Source organism: Cryptotermes secundus, unplaced genomic scaffold (assembly GCF_002891405.2).
Source record: "Cryptotermes secundus unplaced genomic scaffold, Csec_1.0 scaffold46, whole genome shotgun sequence".
Classification (NCBI taxonomy): domain Eukaryota; kingdom Metazoa; phylum Arthropoda; class Insecta; order Blattodea; family Kalotermitidae; genus Cryptotermes; species Cryptotermes secundus.
The window spans coordinates 677,767-700,422 of NW_019726221.1; the positions used below are offsets into that span (position 1 = coordinate 677,767).

The 22,656-nt window shown below is 44.7% G+C and overlaps 1 protein-coding gene across 7 annotated transcripts in view; it reads right to left on the reverse strand.

Annotated features, from left to right (window-relative positions):
• The window catches only part of LOC111863863, a 381,779-nt gene that overhangs the window by 109,439 nt on the left and 249,684 nt on the right, over positions 1-22,656 (reverse strand). For all 7 annotated transcript variants that reach the window (XM_033751230.1, XM_023850618.2, XM_023850619.2 and 4 more), the window contains one exon: positions 21,147-21,388. In XM_033751230.1, the coding sequence (XP_033607121.1) occupies positions 21,147-21,197 (51 nt within the window). In that variant the 5' untranslated portion in view covers positions 21,198-21,388. The remainder of the gene's footprint in view (positions 1-21,146; positions 21,389-22,656) is intronic.

Consider the following 22,656-nt stretch of genomic DNA (forward strand, 5'->3'; position numbering starts at 1 on the left):
ATACATATATACAAAATACATCTCAACTGTCACATTGACATTATTGCCTGCATATTCTCGCACCTTGTGCAGAAGTTAAGAAGGTGTGAGGCTATATCTCCACGCCCCCATATGTCTTCATGGAGTGGCGTGTGAGAAACAGGGAAAAGTTACCTTCTCACCTTCACTGCTAACTCGGATACCGTTCTCTTGCTTTTATAAGTGCTTTATACTTATCTCCAAACGAAGCCCCTATAAGCAAAGCTCGTCTTACTTGACATGCGCAGTAGCAGCAGCAAAAGTTGCAAAGGGTAAAGTTCGCCCTGTGCTTAATTAATTAAGCAATACGCCATGATGACGTATGGGGTAATGGAGTTGTAGCTTCACAATTCTTGATCTCGGCATTAGATGGAGGTGAGTGGTCAGCTTCACTCCCCTGCCGGTTTACCTAAGGGGGAAAAGGGCCCCGGTACCCATTAGCTAGAAGGCTGTATGGACACTGTGGAACTGAGAAAAAGAACAATTTCAGAAATCAGTAATCTCGTAAAGGTAATGGATTTTTGTGAATGAGTAAGGCTTTTTTGTCTCAAGTACATATCACTCCTGCTGCTCAAGTACTCCTACGGCAGTGAGCTTACTTGGAACAGAACTATGAACAACGTCTGAAGTCATGGAGGGGCGGCCGCACACCAGCTGCGTCAAGACAAGCATCAGGACATGAGGACAAAAGACGCAGTCTTGCTTCATTCGTGATTCGTCAGCATCATAACTCAGACCGGTGTTCGGCGGATTTCATAATCTCATTCATTTCAACTGTGCTCCTTTCTTGGCGTCATGTCGCAGACATCGTGTCTTGACTGTTACATGTCTTGACGCATGCCGATGTGCGGTCTACCTAAGCAAGACAAAGCGATACTTGCCATCAAAATATCCTGCAGCATTTCAAAATACCCAGTACAAATTGCGGTTGCAAGGTCCTTATGAGAACGAGTCCGTAAATGATTATGTTTTGATTTCCTTGTCTGGCAAAAGGCTTATCCAACACAATGTAATGATGTATGCACATCTCTGTGTACATAAACCACACGACACTGAAGTGACGGCACACAACTGGCTGTACATACAAATTAGGTACATTACTCAGTTTAATATGCTAATCCTGACAAAGAGGTATGTGATGAATTGCTGTCAAAACCTGCAAATCTCACTGACGATATACAAACGAGCAAACACTTGTTCTTCTTCATATGTCAGATCTTGTGGTACAAATTGTGAAAACGGTTCTGTGCCAACAAAACATCAGAGTGGATTAACAATCTCTTCACGTAACTTTGTTAGGATTGTTAAACGTCGAGAGATGTCGTTAGAGGTGGGATGAAACAAACTGGCAAGGATCCTCGCTTCTTCCAAAATGTTGTAAATTATAATATATTTCCTCCCTAAAGAAACGGGCGCAGCGTGAGTTGCTGTAGCATAAAGATATAGCAACAGAGCTGATTATCTCGAAAACTGTGGTTCCCAGTATGAACACACGGCGAATATTTCATAACGTATCTGTTCTGTTTAACATACTTCAAAGTATATATTTTTTGTTATCTTGTGCCTAGTAGAATTAGCATGGGAATGCGCCGTTTCGGCCTATATTTTCAAAGCTTTAGTATTTCGCTGCAGGCGTTCCCACATGGTAGGATTTTGGCGTGTTTGACTATAAACATATTACTCATAATGAAAAATAACTTATCATTCTACATGGATCGACCCGTCCTGGGCAATACCACTAAATTCACTCTCACTCACTCACGCATGGGGATGAGCCCTTCTTGAAAAGCCGCCAATTGTGAGGCTACTCAAGAACTTCCCAGCATTTTATGGAACCCGAAGGTTCATTACCGTGTTCAAAAGAGCCCTTCACTGGCCCCTATCCTGAGCCAGATCAATCAAATCCATACCATCTCATCCTATCTCTCTAAGATCCATTTTAATATTGTTCACATACCTACGCCTTGGTCTTCCCAGTGGAATCTTTCCTTCTGGCTTTCCCACCAATATCCTATATGCATTCCGCTTCTCGCCCATTCGTTCTACATGCCCTGCCCACCTAATCCTCCTTCACTTGATCGTTCTAGTTATACTTGGAGAAGACCGCGCCATAGCTCAAGCGTTTAGTCGCTGGCTTCGCACCGCGGCGGCCCGGGTTCGACCCCGGGTCTTGTCAAGTGGGATTTGTGGGGCAGGTTTTCTCCGAGTACTTCGGTTTCCCCTGCCAATCTTCATTCCACCAAATTCTCCATCACCATAATCACCCGAGCTAGTCACCATCGTCAGAATCCTTTCAAGGTTAAAAGATATCCACGGACGTCCGATAGGGGGTCAGTACAGTCAATGACCCCTATCAGGGCACAATAATACATTTTAACTACATGTCCCAAGATAAAATTTTACGAAAGAGCTAGTCTAGTTCTAACGGGCCCAACTGAGTAGGATTTATCCTTCCCTACCCACCTGAAGACGGAGACAGATCCACTCTCCGAAACATCGTGGTCTTTTGTCTTTTACATATCAGACGATGGATGAAGTCCAAAATAAGCCAGAAGAAGTACAGTATACACCATCGTCAGAATCCTTTCAAGGTTAAAAGATATCCACGGACGTCCGATAGGGGGTGAGTACAGTCACTGACCCCTATCAGGGCACAACAATACATTTTAGCTACACGTCCCAATATAAAACTTTACGGAGACAAAAACACAGCGATTCTCTGACCTTAACATGTTTACAGACAAACATGACGAAGCTAACAGGCGCATTTTGCAACTTTTCGTTGCGAATGCGCTAAAGGCGGCCGGATGAAGCCAAACAATAATACGACTCTTACACAGTTAACACTGAGATGCGAAGGCGGATAAAACAAATCAACAGCAGGTATTTCGAACCATCTTCAGTATATTACGTCAGCTAAGCTTGGAACCTCAGGCTGGAAAGCATGGATACGTCTACAACTTTTATTTTGGAACGGAGAAGAAATAGAATTTAAAACGTCACCATGAGTATTCAAGATCTCACGTGTATGATCTCAGCGTCTGCTTTGGTACTGATGCGTTAAGAACAAAACTGCGGTTGGGGTATGGGACTGACGATGTGCAAAAGAAGCGGAAGGCGATTTGTCGCCTGTCACGCCACATTTCTGTTGAGAGAGACTGCATACGAAGTGGTCGGCTGGCACGCGCGACAAAGCTATTGGAATCTTGCCACGTCTCTTTAACTACTGGCACCATATCACGTGACATGGAAACGTCGCGCCAAACCCGTTTTAAAAATTATACATATGTTAATTTAGAGAAAATGATACACATTCCTTCGGACTAGACAGTGTCGCGGCTGCCTTCAGAGAGCAGAGTTGCCACGCAACTGGGACAGAAGGTTTGGCGTGGCTGGTAACTGAACTTGACCTCGATGTCCTTTATCCTTTACACCCGTGATTCAAAACCACTTTCAGTCTGAGGCTCCCTTGATGGGAATAAAAATGTTCGGGACAGTCAACCTATAAAGGGCATTTAAAATGATATTTAGCAATTTAAAGGAATAGTATAAAAGTATCCCTGTCTTTCCCGAAATGGTTCAAAATTCAAGGCTACTTCTTACTATTTTCAAATACAAATTTTTGTACGGTTGTTACTGGAATTCATAAAGTTAGAATTTAGGGTTTCAGATACTATTTCTACTACTGATGCTACTGTCCTTTTTGAATAAAATTGTCTACCTACATAACTTATATACTTAGCATAAGTCGTTTTGTAATGACGTATCCTACTTCTGTGTGACTTATTACAGTGAAGGGAAAAACTGCTACACATTACATTTGAAATCGGGAGTCTATTTATTAACCACGCTGTAAAAATTACCAGTTAAGTAAACAAATTAATTTCAAACATTTGAAACCTGTTGATCATAGATCTCAATGTTCGTCTGGTTCTGAAACTGTCTTACAACTGACATGAGTGTTGCAATGCTTGCCGGAAATGAATGCTACAAGGGCCCACAGCCTGTAGACCCTACTCTTCATCCTGCGCTGGCCTGTACGCACTTAAGGTATGCATCTTCAGGTTCGGTTTTTAGTTACAATTATTCTATCATGTACTTTGCGCAAATTTTCCATATGGCGCTTATGTGCTGAAACATATCGTCCTAGACAGCAACCCAACCTGCTAGAACTATAATAAATAGTATCTACAGAGATTATCGCCGTGCCATAGCTCAAGCGGTTAGTCGATGGATTTCCAGAGCGGCGGCCCAGGTTCCAGCTCGGGTCTAGTCTTGTGGGATTGGTGGTGGACAAAGTGGCGCTGGGGCAGGTTTTCTCCGAGTACTTCGGTTTCTCCTGCCGATCTTCATTCCACCAACCTCCACAATCATAATTATCTATCGTCTGGGGCTGGTACAACAGGCCAGTAGTGGCCGCAGTACCAAGTGGACTCAGTCTCACCCCACTAAGAATAATACATAAAAATAAAATAAAAATCTACAGTGATTTACACAAAAGGATGCAACAATATATATACAGCTATGAACATCACTCCCTTCTGGAATATGACGAGGTGTACTACAACTCTCATGCCCTGCTGTAGAGTCAGCACTTTCCTCCGAAACGTCGGTGAGTATCTACAGAGCTACAAAGTGTCACATTCCAGAAAACAGTACTAGAAGACTCTCGCTATTAATGTATACACACCACGCACTCGTACTGGGTTAAGCTGGTACTGGTCGGGCTTACGCGGAGTGTGCAAACAATAGACATAAGAATACTGCGTAGGTAATAGTAGTGCGAGTGGGAACACAAGGACACGATTCGCAGGCTTGTTCAAATCCTCGCGCTTCGAAGTGAATGTAGACTATGCAGTCCAACAATTACGATCTCGCGCGGAACTGAATAGCCGACCCGCCACACACTCACTCAAAACAGGATGCAGTTTCACTCACCGTGTACTGTGCTGGACTTACTCGTAGATGGTCATGTATTCGAAGGCTGGCCGAGCCAGAAATCTGTATTGCTTGCAACTGTAAACATGTTAAAACTGCATTATGAATATAACCGTTGTCAGCAGCAGTAACATTCGAAAATATAGCAGTAGTAGAAGAAACAGTAGTGGAAGTGATGAAGGTAATAGTAATAGTAGTGGTTGTGGTAGCAGCAGTAGTAGTACTGGTCGTGGCGCTGGCGGTGGTGGCGACGGTAGTAGTAGTAGTGGTGGTGGTGGTGGCAGTAGTAGAAATAGTTGTGGTAGTATTAGTGGCAGTGGTAGCAGCAGCAGTTGTAGTAGTGGTGGTAGTACCAGTAGTAGTAGTAGTAGTAGTAGTAGTAGTAGTAGTAGTACTGGTCGTGGCGCTGGCGGTGGCGATGGTAGTAGTAGTGGTTGTGGTAGCAGCAGCAGTAGTAGTACTGGTCGTGGCGCTGGCGGTGGCGATGGTAGTAGTAGTGGTTGTGGTAGCAGCAGCAGTAGTAGTACTGGTCGTGGCGCTGGCGGTGGTGGCGACGGTAGTAGTAGTAGTGGTGGTGGTGGTGGCAGTAGTAGAAATAGTTGTGGTAGTATTAGTGGCAGTGGTGGCAGCAGCAGTTGTTGTAGTAGTGGTGGTAGTACCAGTAGTAGTAGTAGTAGTGGTGGTGGTGGTAGTAGCAGCAGTAGTAGTAGCGCCAATCGTGGCAGTGACAGTGGTGGTGGCAGTGGTGGCGGCGGCAGATGCAGCAGTAGTAGTAGTAGCAGTAGTGGTAGCAGCAGCAGTAGTAGTAGCGCCAATCGTGGCAGTGACAGTGGTGGTGGTGGTGGTGGTGGCAGTAGTAGTAGTAGTGGTACTAGTAGTAGTCAAGGGGCCTGCCGCCAAGACGAACTGATTGGCGGTAAACCTAGAGCATTACAGAACCGTAGTCGAGTTCGAGACGCGAGCCTGTCGGGATATGAGCTTGGAACTGAATTGAGTTGGTAGCTGCAGAATAACAGCAAGGAGGGAACTAGGCTGAATGAGGAGGGCTTCATGTGTGATGCGGAGTGACAGTGAGACTGCTATAAATCCGTTTGCATGCTGTCGAACACTTCTTGTAATAACTCTGCAACGGACCACGCAGAAGACACAGTCTATACTATTGACGAGGTTTACCGCGCCGTTGCCTAGCAATTGATGCCCTACTGCTGAGCGCGATTGCTTGCGGGGGAACGTTTTACCGAGTTGTTGCCTAGTGTTGTTCTACTATTACATATAATGTTAAGCTATACCGTAGTTACGCATGTATAGGCCGCACTTTTTTGCCAAAAATTCAAGAGGAAAACTGGGGTGCGGCTTATATTCGAATTATTTTCGCTAGTTGCGAACTTAGGAATGTTAAACGTTGCCAAATTTCGGAATAATTTCTACTCCTGAAATAATATTCCAAGAAAATTATTTTTTCTATAATTTCTGTCTGAAAATTGTGCTGCGGCCTATACACGCACGCGGCCTATACATGCGTAAATACGGTATATACATGGACCATGGAATTATTTATGACACATCGTACATTTTGTTTACATTACTGTCTTCTCTTTAATTGCACGTAATAAGACGTTATAACGTTTAAGGATGATAAACGAACGTTATGTCCTCTTCTCGTAATTAAAGATCGGTATCCTTTCCATGAACCGAAGACCACGGATAGGACAATTTGCTCGATAAATGTGTGCATAGCAACTCAATTACGAAAGAGGAGATAATGAGTAAAAAGCATCACAATGAAACTGCAAACGAGGAAGCTATAGTGTTGCTGCCCTGTACTAAAGCCAATTAAGATATGTTAGAAACGGAGTCAAGAACTTAATGGCGACGTATCAGCTGAACACCAAGTGCTCCGCTGATAACAGCGACACACTTGCTGAGGGACGAACAAAAAAACAAACTCCGTGATTTTAGTCCGCAATCGAACTATACCGACTGAGCGACCGCCACTTGTCAGCGAATTTGAGTGCCAACTTTAGTGGATAGAGGGTGTCGCGTGTTCAGCGCAACGAATCCCAACGGCGGTTAATTTCGGTTTTCTAGACCGGAGCCGCTATTTCCTTGAAACAACTCCTCAATTATTATCACAAGGCTGAGTGGACCCCGTTTCAGACCCACTACTTTTCAGAAAAATTTGTTAGCGCCGTGAATCGAACCCGGACCTCTGACCACTAGACCACAGAGGCGGTCTGAGGGACGAACACAATTTGTTTTACTTTCCAGCCAACGTAAGAGCTCGCTGGCCGCTGAAGCCGCAGGTCTACCTGTTAGTGAAAATTCTATACATTCTGACTGTTTACACTGTTTTGCAGTTTACCTTTTCTACGTGAAGTTATTACGGCCAGCTACGGTTTAACATTTGCGTTGATGTTAGGGGGCGCCTCTTTTCTTGACCCCTTCTCACGCCATCCATCAGTAATTCGTTCATTGTATTCAAAATAATCTTTGTATCACCTAATTTACTGATTATATCTGACGAACGGTACCGCACGCACTGTTCGAGACGAGCTAGCTTAATTTGACGGAATGACTTCGCGGACTCCTGCTTGAGAAACCCTTGTTCTAGAGCTCACGGTTAAAACAGCCTTCTCGTGTAAGAGAAATCAACATGCATTCTTATTTGAAACTGATGTTTCATCATTCTCACTACAGCCGGTTCTTACCACCGTATTCAGTCAAGTTCATTAGTTTAACACTTTCGAAGCTCGGTCAAAGTTTTGTCCATTCCTTGCAGCGAATGTTAAAATAAGCAAAAAATTAAAAGGTGTAGTTTTCCCTATGCTTAATTAAGCACTATGCTATGAAGACATATGAGGGAGTGTAGGTATAACTCCACCATTCTTGATGTCTAGCTTATACGTCATTAGTGAGACCGAACTTGAACATGGTTCGGTATGTTGGGACCCATACAGAGAATGGCAGGTCAGCGCTTTAAATTGGGTACAAAGAAGAGCAGCTAAATTTGCCAGTTCTACAGATGAATCTGGTTGGGAAACTCTGGCACAGCATCGACTGATAGCCCGTCTGTGCGCCCTCTACAAGGCGTACACCAGGGGACCAGCTTGGAAAGCGATAGGGGTTAGCCTGCTTAAACCATGCTACCTGAATAGAGACGATCATATTTGGAAAGTTAGAAGCAGGAAACAAAGAACTGATGTTGGCAAATATTCCTTTGTAAATATGACCATAAATGATTGGAACAGTTTACCTGCAGGCATACTAGCGTCTTTCCCCTGTAAACTAAACGCTTTTAGAAAGAAAGTTAGGAAAGCTGTTGCAAGTACAGAGGCCTCAGGCTGAGCTGAATGAAAAAAGTGAAGTAATGTGAAGTGTCCTTGTTCGAGTGCAGTGAAACGAACACAAGCACGTGCCCTTTTATAACTTTATATGTCTGAATTTGTACTGTATACTGTATTGTATTGTTCCCTTATGTTATTGCCGCCGGGTGAAAACCCAATTGCAGTAAAATAATAATAATGAAGTCTCAGCTTCACGCCCGGGCAGCTTTACCCCCTGAAAGAGAGCCCCCGATACACACTGGATAGGAAGCTGGGTGGACCCCAAAATCGATCTGGACGATACAGAGAAAAGAAAAAACTTGCCCCTGCTAGGAATCAAACACCGACCGTCCGGCCCGCAGCCCGTCGCTATACCAACTGAGCTATCCCGGTTCAGGACAGTAGGAGGAGAGAACATGAAGAAGGGAAAGAGAATGAGTGCGAAACAAAATCGTCGTTCTTTCCTATCATGTTTTATACCCGAAAAACTGGGCCTGAAAGAGTTGATAAATATCTCTACCACAATAATTGGCCTCAAATATTTCCTCGCTTCATAATCATCATAAAGGTGCGTCCACATTACTCGTGCTCCTGCTCGCCAGGCTTGTGCTAGTCGAGAGATTTCGTCTGGCTTTTACTTGTACCGGTAAATCTTCGTCCACACTACTTCAGTTGCTCGCCAGGCTTCGGCTCGTGAGGATCCGTATATTTACTCGTAGTGTGTATAGGCTGTGGTCGTATTTTAATTTATTGGCTATAGTTTTTAAATTAAAAATTAAAAATTTTCTTGTCTCGTGACTTGTCATATCGTCATTACTCGCGAACGTAGCGAGTCAGACTACACTGCATGACTCCAGTAGCCTCGCAGCCTGTGATGTACCAGTGGCCGGGAAGCGCAAAGCCGTGAACCGGTCAACAATTAAAAATAAAATTATCTGAATATACGAGATATGGCAATTAAATAACAAGACTACTCCACAGGAAACACTACATTAAATTTTATTCTGAAATGCAACTATCTCCTATGAAGTATAGAGCTACAGCTATATATGGATTCCAGAGTTATTCCAAACTACTAAAGCGCTTATAAAGCCACTTTCCTGCAGGTTATTTACCGTGACTATCCTAACCTTCTGAACCTCTTCCACGGTTTCAATGTGCGATCCGTTGATAAGATTCATCGTGGCAGGGGGCCAGTTGAAATTACATAGACCGTGATCAGTTGTGTAAGTGGGGTGTTTCAGGACCATGATAGATTTGTCAAAAACTCCATGACGGAAAGCGCTGTGTACGAGGTCGCCTTATCATGGTGCATGATCCACTTGTGGGGAACATTTCTTGTTTCACCAATTGTCTTACAAGTCCCAGTATTTGGAGACAAGATTTCTAGTGTTCTGTCCGCGCAGTTGGGGCAGACCCTTAGTAAACTATCCCTTCGCAACCAAAAGAAACAAATCAACATTGTCTTGGCTTCAGTGACATTTCTAGATACGCACCATGACCTGCTCAATCCGAATTTATATTAAGGTACAAGATTTGGCAGAAAGTGTACGTAATGATGCGTCGCTGCGGTCCTCACGGGCATTAGTTCCGTCAGTCACACTGCAATAGCAACATAAGAAGCCCCACTCATACCTTACGTACACATGTCATGCGGGGCACGCGTCAGCGTAGTTGGTTGAGGCACTATGTTACAAGCCGGAAGGTCGCGGGATCGAATCCCGATGAGGTGGATTTTCTCAATTAACCTAATCTTTCCAGCCGCACTATGGCCCTAGGGACGACTCAGCCTCTAACAGAAATGAGTACCAGGAATATTCTTGGGGGTAAAGGGCGGCCGAGCCGGTCACGGTAGCCGAGCGGTCTAAGGCATGCACTGTCTTCGCTCGCTCGGAAGCCGGGATCGTGGATTCGAATCCCACTCAGGGCATGGATGTTTGTGTGCGTTTTTTTTTTTTGTGTTTGTCTATAGGTAGAGGCCTTGCGACGAACTGATCACTCGCCCAAGGAGTCCTACCGAATGTCTAAGATCTAGTAAAAAAACCGAAGTGAAACGGAGAGTTTCATGGAGGTAGGCCTAGGCCCAAATGAGGGCTGTTGCGCCAATGGAAAAAAAAAAGGCGGCCGGCGCATAAGCCTGACAACCTTACCGCCATCTGTGAGGCGACTGTCTAGAGAAAATGTGGGACCCTCAACATCTCACAACCCTATGGCCCTCGACGGTCTGTTACGGGGATAGCTTTGCTTTACTTTACTTGACATTACTTTATATTGTATGACATGCACTGGGTGTTAAGTGGACGCATTTCTCGCGATCTCGGACTGGGTGCTGGAGGAGCGCGTACGGCCGCTACTCAGCGTGTCCTCAGCCCACGTCAGGATTGTCCAACTACAAACCACTGAGGGACCGCATTGTGACTTAGTTACAGAGGGCTGGCCGCATAAAATAATATTTTGACCTACTTTCCTTATTTTGAAAAAAGAAAAGGAGACTTATGAGATCACCTATCTGTCTGTCTGGCTGTCCCTGTGTCTGTGTATCCCCGCAATGTTTGTTATGAGGCTTAAGAGATCACCTTGCTGTCGGTGTATCCCCCCCCCACAATTTTTCGTTCTCTGTGCGGTCCGTGTAGTATCAAAAGAGAACAGGAGACTAGTTCTTCCCAGAACTTCTTGTTCCCCATATACCGATATAAATACTCGTATTTTTCCTGCAATAATGAGAAACACATCAATAACTGAAGCCATAATGTTCAAAAATATTGATTTAAATGTTACAGGTCGATGGTGCTTAGATATCAGCAGCTAAGGGCTGGCTAGACTGTATAGATACTGCACACAATTATGGAGCCGCAGTAAGTACACGTGTCTGTTTATAAATTAGGCTACGTGTGAAATCAACTGAAAAATTATAAGAATATTAAGTATCCACTTTTAGTATATTTTCTTTCAACACAACTTGCCGGAAGAGCCGGGGTAGCGACTGGCTACGGGTTGGACGACTGAAGGGTCGGAGTTCGAGTCCCGGGAGAGTCAAGAATTTTCTCTTCTCCAAATCATCCAGACCGGCTCTGGCGTCCACCCAGACTCCTATCCAATGGGTACCAGGGTCTCCATCTTCGGGGGTAGAGCGGCCAGGGCGTGAAGCTGACCACTCTCCTCCAATTAGTGCCGAGGTCAAGAAAATGTGGATCTATATATCCACTCCCGCATACGCCTTCATGGCGTAGTGATTAATTAGTTAAGTCCAAGGACAACTTTAACTTTACCTTCTTAAAGAGGCACAAAGAGTAAACACGTAATCTCGCGGGTCGCATGCACCCACGTGCACCCTGTTGGATAGCCATATGTTCCATGATACACTGTTGCACTCAGGAGTAGCCCGCCTCCCTTCCATGTTCAAACTTTAGGTCACTTCCGGCCTCTCTGTACATAACGAATCAAAACTTACCACTCTGCTATGTGGCGTGGTAAGGTAAAAGGTAAAGTTGTCTCTCTACTCAATTAAGCATTATTCCGTGCAGACATGTAAGGGAGTGGAGGTATAGCTCCACCAATCTTGATTGAGGTGAGTAGTCAGCTATACACCTCGATCGCCTTACCTCCGGGGAAATAGCCCCCGTTACCCATTGGAGGGGAGGTTGAGCGGGATCCAGAGTCGGTCTAGCCGTTGTGAGGAGAAAATTCTTGCCCCTGCCAGGATCCGAACCCCGACCGACCAACCCGCAGCCCGTCTATCCCTACTCTGCTATGTAGCATGGAAATTGTTAGTATTCTCAGTCACACAGCAAACAACAAGGTCAGTCCCGCCTGTGGCTCTCATAAGGAACCGTATTGTTCTGGCGATATTACTATCGGAAACATTCACACTCGCCTAACTTCGTAACGTCGTTTCGATAACAGAGCGATACAGGCGGAGGAGCTCCGATTCGAAACGAGTTCGGATAGATTTTATGGAGAATACTAAACTGTTGCTGTCAGAGACGGAATCGTAACTTGGATATACGGACAGACAGAACCAGGGTGTGGTAACTGGATACGAACAAATAATTTAACGAGGTAATCATACACAGGGGCACGTGATCGAGCGGCTAAATTAAACCAGAATAACATAATTTCTCGTGGACCCGTTTACAGACCCGTAGTTCAGTAGACAAACTGGAAGTGGGCCTGGTTCGGGCATATAAAAGTTCATACACAAGAAATATCATACCGTCACGTGTAGGGGTCAAGACATGGATGTTTGGTGTGTATGAGTCTATTCTGTGTTTGTGTTGTCTTGTTTAGCTAGAAACCTTGCGGCGAGCTGATCACTCGCCCAAGGAGCCCTTCCGGGTGTAAATAAATTATTAATGAATCTGAGAAATCAACCCTATGGTCCAAAGTGGGAGCGACTGAACGAAAAAAAAAAAAGTGTAGAGGTGACTTACAGACGGGTCTTGGATTGGATGATTGGATTTACTGCAACTCGGAACTATAGTTAATACAGCACTATCGCTGATTTACCAACTTTACAGTTCACCGCTACAAACGCACTAGGGTTCTGTCTTCAATAGTCGTGTCCTGGCAACGGATTTATAACAGTTTCACTGTTAACTTCAAATCACACATGAAGTTTCCTTTTCACATCCTAATTCCTTTCTTATCATTTCTTCTCAATCAATTTAAGCTGCCATCTCCAGAACTTGAGCAGATTATTGACAACAACTTACTCAAATCACCTTTTCAACTGAATTCTCTCAGCTTCTTACAACGACTAACTCTAAAACGACCTCCTTTGCCCATTTATAATACTCTGGCACTGACCACGCAGAAAACACAGCCTCTATTGTTAAGGAGGCGTGTTTACTGGTTCGTTGGCTATCAACAGACGTCCTATTCTTGTGCGCATTGGCTCAAGCGGGAATGTGTTTACCGAGCCGTTCCCTGCTAATCGGTATATATGTCACAATATTAATTAAACGGTACAGAATAATACAGGACGCCGGGATAGCTCAGTGGGTATGGCGATGTGTTACAGGTTGGACGGTGGGGATTAGATCCTGACAGCATTCAGACCGGCTCTAGGGTCCACAACGGTAGGACTCCTTGGACGGGTGATCAGCTCGTCGCAAAGCCTCTACCTAAACACAGGACAACACGAACACAGAATAAACGCACACACACACCAAACATCCATGCCTCGTGTGGGATTCGAACCCACGATCCAGGCTTCAGAGCGAGCGAAGACAGGACATGCCTTAGACCGATCGGCTACCGTGACCTGCAGAATGAAATTAGAGACAGAAAAATTCTCTAAAGGAATAAAATTCAGATAAATGACCCACAATAAGTATTGAATTAACACCGGACGGAAAACTTTAGAGGCACGAAAGAGTCCAAAAAACGATTTCCTTTTAATTTCGTGGGGTGGGGTGAGACTGAGTTCACTTGGTACGTCGGCCACTAACTGGCCTCTTGTACCAGTCTCGGATCATAGATGAATATATGGAGTATTTCATGGAATGAGGATTGGCAGGGGAAACCGAAGTACTTGGAGAAAATCTGCTCCAATGCCACTTTGTCCATCATAAATCCCACATGACCTGATCCGGGATCGAACCCGGCCGTCACAGCGGAAAGTCGGCGGAAAACCGCCAGAGCTATGGAACGGCCTTTGTCCAAAAATGAAAGTGACAATCACCGTAAATTCGCTCTTTCTCACAGTTTGCAAACGCCGTGCAGTCTGGATACAACACAACGTTTCCATCATCTTCGGAGTCGAAGAGTAAGTCAACGAGAAAACAGCAGAAGTGGGATGCAAGCGAGACAGCAGACCGTACCAGTAACAGTCATGTCACATGCACATACATACGTACACACATACGGATATGTATCGTACAGAGGCAATCGCCAAGAGCACGATATACACAATGAGATCGCATTTACTGAATAGGCCCGTGGCCGCGCCATAGCTCAAGAGGTTAGTCGTTGGCTTCCCACCGCGGCGGCCCGGGTTCGAGCCCGGGTCTGATCAAGTGGGATTTGTGGTGGACCTGGGGCAGGTTTTCTGCGAATACTTCGGTTTCCCCTACCAATCTTCATTCCACCAAATCCTCCATCATCATAATCACCCGGGGCAGGTACAATAGGCAAATCAGTGGCCGCCGTGCCGAGTGGACCCAGGTGGACTCCACACCCCACTATGCGAACTAAACAAAATTATTACTGAATAGGCCTGCACATCCGTCGGCCGGCTAGCTCAGTCGGTATAGTGGCAAGATATGGGCTAGAAAGTCACGATTCGAATCCCGAAAGGGAGAGATTTTTCTTCACAGCGTCTAGGCCCAGGCAGCCTCCTTTCTAATGGGCACCCGGGGCTCTGTCCGTGGGAGTAAAGGGGCCGAGGTATCACACAGACAGCCCACCTCAGTCTACTGCTGTGCTCCCCTAAGTCTTCAGAGAGTGGTTCTTAATCAGTGAAGCACAGGGACTTAACCTTTTGCCTTATAAAAATGTTAGAAAGGTTATTGGCAACTGTTTTCTGTGACGACTTCATATTCAAAGGACTTTGTTAATCTGCACACAAACAAGCCGCCACTGACGAAAACTAATATAGAGAATGTGACTCGATTGCGGTCTTGCAAACTGTTACTGTCCCCTCCCTCCAACGCACCTGACACGAAATGTGCAATTTTCATGCCCCAATGTGTTGTAGCCCCGACTACTCTATTAAAATTAATAATCTAATATACCAGTAATATGAAAAATATGTTGTTCAAGACATGTGAGATCTTGGAGTTGCGCGATATGTCGGCCCGTGGATCGTATTTTTGTTATGCAAATCTGTTTTAAATACATCTCCCATATTTGATTTCGAATATTAAGATCTCCGTTTTCTTCCTTCGACTCGTTTTGTTCTCGTGAGTTCATACTGTTGCGTGTTTCCTAGGCAACACAATAAGAAAATTTACGCGGGTTTCGGATTTGAACGAATATTTACTGGACAATCGCTTTTTGCGCTCACAAATACAATTATTCACACTTATAACGTCTTCGGACGTTTCCTCTTCCGTGTTTTACACTCTCGCACCGTTGATCTCGGTGGAACGTCTTCTGCTCTGCTCGGAGTTCAACTGTCCTTAGCTCTCGTCGGATTTGAATTCTACTGATCTCTTGCCAAAGTTGGAATGATATATCATGCACTCGGGCTGGATAGGGAACACCTTGTCGAAGGGTTAATTTCGCCCGCTGCTATGCAACGAATCTCTTGTTGCCGCGGGAATACATTTCGTTACAAATAACGGCGGAAACCCACTGTTAAGACTTTCATCTCCGGGGCAACGATTTCCTAGGCTTCGCTGCCTAGGAATTGCTAGCCGTTGACTAGTGATGGACGTCTTATAATCCGGCTTTCAGACAGCACGTCACAATATTATTGTTTTGGTGACTGAATGTCCGGTTTAGAAATGAATCTAGTCCATTCCCTCACACACTTAAGATTTATTTTGGGGGCATTCTCCCATCTACAGTTACGTTTACGAAGTGGCCTCTTTCCTTCGGGTTTTCTTACCCAAATTCTTATGCCTTCCCCGCATACTAAAGTACCTACCAATTCCATGCTCCTTGATTTGATCACCCTAACAATATCTGAGGAAGAAGTGCAACTAGAAGGCAGTATTTCGATTTTCAAAATGTTAACGAGGGCCATGGTTACAATCTGACAAGCATAAATTGTTCTGCCACTCCCACTGCTTATCCCCACGCCTCGTAACTGACCTATTACACTACATATTTTACTGAGTCATCAGTTTGAATATCGGTGAGCAATTTTATACGCAGTTGAGGCGCCAGGGTGACCGATACAAAACGAAAGAGTCACAGGCCATGAAAACGTGACTGTAACATGAATAAACATGCAGCAGTGGAGGAGAATCAAGAATCATTAATATGACAACGGCGATCAGGAATGGAGGGGTATAATTAATGGCTACGAAACGTATTACTGTACCAAGTCTCTTCTTATGACAGCACAAAAAGTAAGATAAATTAGTGGTGGAAGCTTCCGCAAAAAGAATAAATATGCAAACAATTTATGTAAGTTAGACATTGCAAATGTGTGTGCTGTTTCCACTTGAGTAGAGCGAAGCAAATCAGAAATACAATTAATCAACATGCGCAGACGAAGTGGTGATTGCGGGCCGCGCCCGGCGGGGGGTCCCGCCAAGGCGTTGGTGATCCATTTTAACAGGCGCTATTCACAACCACCTGTAACAGATCAGTATTTATAATTTGAGGTTAAGCCTGGGTATGTGTGGTACCTCGCGTCCCATAGTTTATGTCCTTACAAAGATTTTAGTCAATTAACATTTTAATCCAACATATTTTATTCACCGGGAGCACGCGGTAGCGTAGTTAGTTGAGGCACTATGCTACAAGCCGGAAGGTCGCGGGTTCGAGTCCACATGAGGTGTGGTTTTTTCAATTGACCTAATCATTTCGGCCGCACTATGGCCCTGGGGTCGACTCAGCCTCTAATAGAAATGAGTACCAGGAATTGATCAAATAATTTTTCTGGGGACTAAAGCGCGGCCGGCGCGTAAGGCTGTCAACCTTACCGCCATCTTTGAGCCGATTGTTTAGATAATGTGGGACCTTCAACGTCTCACAACCCTATGGGCCTTCACGGCCTGGTACAGAGAGAGCTTTATTTTTTTTCCTGTGGCGCTACAGCCCCAATTTGGGCCTAGGCCTACTTCCATGAAACTCTCCGTTTCACTTCGGTTTACTAGATCTTACACATACGGTAGGACTCCTTGGGCGAGTGATCAGCTCGTCGCAAGGCCTCTACCTGTATACAAACACAGAAAAACGCACACAAACATCCATGCCCTGAGTGGGATTCGAACCCACGATCCCGGCTTCCGAGCAGGCGAAGACAGTGCATGTCTTAGACCGCTCGGCTACCGTGACCGGCACAGGGATAGCTTTACCTTTCCCTTTTTCTACATGTAAAGTCCATCCCATCTACCCCAGTCTGATGACCCTGAAACTAAAACTATCAATTTCCTCATCAGCTATGCACTGTATTCTGTCTACCCATTACGTTTTCTCTCTTGCTCTGGTAGGCCAAAATATCACCACCAGAACTTTCAAACGCACTCTGCGTTCTTAGGGCCTGAGACCACGTTTCACACCCATATAAACCACACGTAAAATTATGTCTAAAATTTAGTATACTACAATCTGAAGCTTTTGGACAGGAGGCGGTAAGATAAATGTCCATGGACTAGGTAAGTACGGAAACGACTGAGCTCTATATGTAGGTTGGGAACACTTCAAGACTCGAGACAAGAACAAGAATCTTCTCTGACGGGTAAAGGTACCCTATAACAGGCCGTGAAGGCCCATAGGGTAGTGAGAGGTCGAGGCTCCCATATTTTGTAGACAGTCAGCTAACAGGCGGCGGTGAGGCTGTCAGCCTTACGAGCCGGCCGACCTTTACTCCACCAGGAACATTCCTGGTGCTCACTCCTGTTAGAGGTTGAGTAGGGCCATAGCGCGGCTGGAAGGATTAGGTCAACCGAAAAATCCAATCACCTCGTAGGGAACCGAACGTACGAGTTTAAGGCTTGTAGCGTAGTGCGTCAAGCAACTACGCTACCGACAACAGACCAATCATGATCGCTGTATTAACAATTTATAAAGCAGTATGCAGTAAAGCCTATGGCTGATCGCTTTTGATATCAGATGTCCTCTCTCACAAATTGTCACAAACAAAATAAATGAAAAGAAATAAGTTCTAGCGCCATGTACTTTTGTTCACCATGGGCAGAAACAATTAGGCAGAGAAACACACAACTATTACGATGATCGTATGATCCTGGTGGATCGGGCGGTTTGCGTAGATCTCTCGATTTCTGCAGAAAATTTCAGAATCATACATGCATATAGCCTATTGCAATGAAGGGTAATAAGCATTCCCCACTGAAATTTGTATTTATTCTGTACATTACAGGCTACATGACACTGAAATGATGTCTTGGAAACTTGCTCGGTATTGTTCCTCAACCTTGGAGAGAGTTTCGCACATTAGACTAGTCCTCAAATCGCTTTACAAAGGAACTGGGTCTCCTGCCAGGCGTATCACGTCTTGTGTGAGACTCGAAGATTTGTATGATCATTTTCATTCGGGTTCCGCATGGAGCACATTCTTTCTTTCCTCAACGGTACGCTTATTCATTTACGGCAGGCATAAAGAAGAGTTCTGTTTTTTCCAGCCTATTCATCTAGCGCCAAAGTCCTGTGGGTTTACTCGACCAGTAAGCTACAGTAAATGTACTGTTTTCCTTTTACTTCTTACCAACACCTCACAAAGTGACTTACTTACTTACTTACTTACTTACTCACTCACTCATGGAGCTGAGCCCTTCTGGAGGAGCCGCCAATTCTGCAGCTACTCAAGAATTTCTCAGCATTTTATGGAACCCGAAGGTTTATTACCGTGTTCACAACAGCCCTCCACTGGTCCCTATCCTGAGCCAGATCTATCCAATCCATATCATCCCATCCTATCTCCCTAAGACCCATTTTAACATTATCCGCCACCTACGCGTATATATTCCCAGTGGTCTCTTTCCATCTGGCTTTCTCACCAATATCTTATATGCATTCCTCTTGTCCCCCATTCGTACTACATGCCCTGCCCACCTCATCCTCTTTGACTTTATCACTCTAATTATACTTGGAGAAGAGTACAAGTTATGAAGCTCCTCATTATGAAGTTTTCTCCAACCTCCTGTCACTTCATCTCTCTTCGGTCCACATATTATCCTCAAGACCCTGTTCTCAAACACCCTCAGTCTATGAAGAAAGTCGTCTTCTGGGTTTAGGCGCCGTGTATTCTTCGTTTTGGCCGACGTTTCGGAGGAACGTATCGCCTCCATCTTCAGCGCTTTTCACTTCCTATCACTACAGCTACTGCTCTCAGCATTCCAAGCCATTCACCTGCTCTGAAGATGGAGGCGATACGTTCCTCCGAAACGTCGGCCAAAACGAAGAATACACGGCGCCTAAACCCAGAAGACGACTTTCTTCATAGACTGAGGGTGTTTGAGAACAGGGTCTTGAGGATAATATGTGGACCGAAGAGAGATGAAGTGACAGGAGGTTGGAGAAAACTTCATAATGAGGAGCTTCATAACTTGTACTCTTCTCCAAGTATAATTAGAGTGATAAAGTCAAAGAGGATGAGGTGGGCAGGGCATGTAGTACGAATGGGGGACAAGAGGAATGCATATAAGATATTGGTGAGAAAGCCAGATGGAAAGAGACCACTGGGAATATATACGCGTAGGTGGCGGATAATGTTAAAATGGGTCTTAGGGAGATAGGATGGGATGATATNAAGTGACTTACGTGAACAAAACAGTTTGAGCTTCTTGTAACAGCAGGCACCCGTCGTTGAGAGGAAAGCAATGAGAGACTTGCTCCATAGATATTACTGTGGGGGCTCCCCACCAAATTAAATCCAAATCCGTAAGCACTTTTGAATATGAAACAACACTGGATAGAGTCCAATTATATAAGTTCATGGTATACAGTCGAGCAAAGCCTGACTAAATCTGCGAAGTCATTCTATCGGTAATCTTCGGTTCGTGTTCATGTTGTTAGGGACTGACCAGATGCTGTTAGTGTGAGACATAACGCAGTGTCAACTTAGTTACAGGATCACATACATTTGTACGAGACGACAGGAAACTGAGTCTGTGTCACGTGTTACAGCGCGCCTATTCGTGTATCCTGGAGGCTATGCTCCTTCCACACAGCAGCGACAGCGGCACTTGAAGGCTGCAGTTCTAATTACGTAGCAAAATTGGGCGGCAAAGAACTTCAAGAAGGCCTCGCAAATAACGTACCTTTCTGGTTTCAACATTCAACAGTATTGTCAGTTATTGAAATTACAACATAAAATTTATTGGCAAATTCTTATTCTGCCGTGGTAAAAAGCTGTTACACGAACTGAAATAATTTTGAAGAAAGCAGTCTTTTGGGATGTGGCACCGTGTAGATGCGGTGTTAACCGACGTTTCGGAGGAACGTATCGCCCCCATCTTCAGGGTTCAAGGAAAAATAAGAAAATCCACAAGCGAAGAGACCGTGAGAACCGGTACAAGCAGACTGGACCAGATTAATGGTACCACCAATACCTGTTATAACGCCCCACTTGTAGGTTTCACCAAAATTTCAAACCTCTACCCCACCCCCACCCCCGCTCCCTTTGCACTGGAATTTATATAACCGTTCATGATCAACTAACTCGTAATTATTACAGCAACAAAAATGAAGGGAAAGAATTCAGAATTTTAAAATAAAGAGTTTCACGATCAATTATGCCTGGAAATGTTCAAATATAATCCGTTTCCATGTATTTTTAATATCTCGATTAACAACTATAATGGGTGTTTACGGAAGAGTATCAACATATGCAGATAAGAAATCAAATGTTTCAGCTAAATTTAATCTTAAATATTTTGGCCAATCAGTGGCCGCCGTGCCGAGTAGACCCAGCTGGACTCCACTCCCCACTAAGCGAATTAAAAAAAATATATATTAATGTCCTCACGTGGCCTCGCTCTCTTCCCACACCCACACCCCGAAACCCTGTTATATCACTCCCTCAGTTATGGAAGCACTGGTTTGGACAAATATGAACGTTTACACGAAAATGATCTGCATATGGGTGCGATCGCTGACGCGCAACATTCTCATACGAACTGAAGTCTGCATAAAGGCCACAACTGGACACCTCCAGATATTCTTGAGGGGCGCAATATTCAGTACATAGGAGATCCGCCTGCATCCAGCGGTCAGGTCTGTTTCACTTACCGCGATGAGGGTCCTCAGGTTAGCAATTCGCATAGTAGACTCGCCGACCATGGACCAGCAGCTGCTGGGCAAAGCGCTCAGCTAGAGACTGTCCGTCCCTCCAACTTCACCGATGGCGATGCGGCTACTTGTAGAGGTAACGACCCGCTCTTTGAGTTGTCCCCACATGTGCACTCACAGGGGGCGATTCGCGGCGCTTCGATGACGTTGGGGACGGCGGTGCTGATGATGAAACGTCGCGCCTGTCACAGGACAAGAGAGGATCTCGATCAGAGAATGGCATAACCCGACATGTGCAGCCGTATAAGAATCAGCAGAACCACGCCCAGTTTAGCAGGCGAGTCAGATCATCAAGCAAGCTCAAATTCCACTGAAACGCGAAGACAAAACGTCACAAAGTTTTTGTTTATACAACGTTAATTAAACGACTTGGGTGAGAGTCAGGAAGGAAAAGCAGCAGGCTACACTATTCTCGTCTCAGCGACAGTAAACAAGAACACTAACGCCAAAACACAGCTGCCTGCCTACGATCTAAATGACGAAATTATTTTTAAATTTATCAGTATTCGCGTTAAGAACAGAAAGTGGGTGATGAAGTGACGTATTTTACCTCCTGAAACTTCCAGTAATCTCGTATTTATTTCATTTATACGTGTATGGCAGGATGGCACAATTTTGAACATCTGGAATTACGAAACATTGCCATTTCATAATACATATTTCTGCGAGCTTCAGATTTTGATAGGCTTCTTCTATTACTAGCAAAGGAAACGTTTCTGACATTGTCGTTATATTCAAGGTAAGTACACGGAAATTGCGATGTGCAAAGTAAACGGGCCACGTGTATATCAGAACATCAAAAACTATACATATATGATACCTTAAATGTAGAGGAATCACAGTCATATAAGAAGAGCATGAACCTTTCTTTTGATTCCGACATCATTCCGAACAAGTTTTAATTCAAGCATAATTTAAATCCCATTTTGAGCAACAGAATGTAAGCAATCACATATTAAAAAACTTCGTAAGTTTATAATGAAACCCCTTTTTAGCTGTCTAAAGAAAAATTTACGGTCAGTTCGACAGTTTGTCCAAACGTAGCTTAATAGTAGATTCATCATAAAACTCGACATGAAGATCATGCCACCAGAGTTCTCACTGATGCTGAATTTAAAACTAAGGAGAGAGGAAAACTCCATGGCCTGTAGTCCGCAAGCGAACTATACCGACCGAGCGACCGCCGCTTGTCGGCGAAGTTAGTGCTAAGTTTAGCGGATAGGGGGTGTCACGTGGTCAGCGCAACAGATCCCCACGGCCGTTAAGCTCGGTTTTCTAGACCGAATGCTAACGAGGAAGCCACGGAAAATTTCAGATGCGAGCATTTTAGGATCCTGAAACGGTGAAGTTTCGATCAATTTTACACTTTCACACGGAAAGAGAACACGACACACAGACGCTGCAGAAGTTCACTCCGTGGCTGTGGAGTGGAAGCAGCCTCTCTGTACGT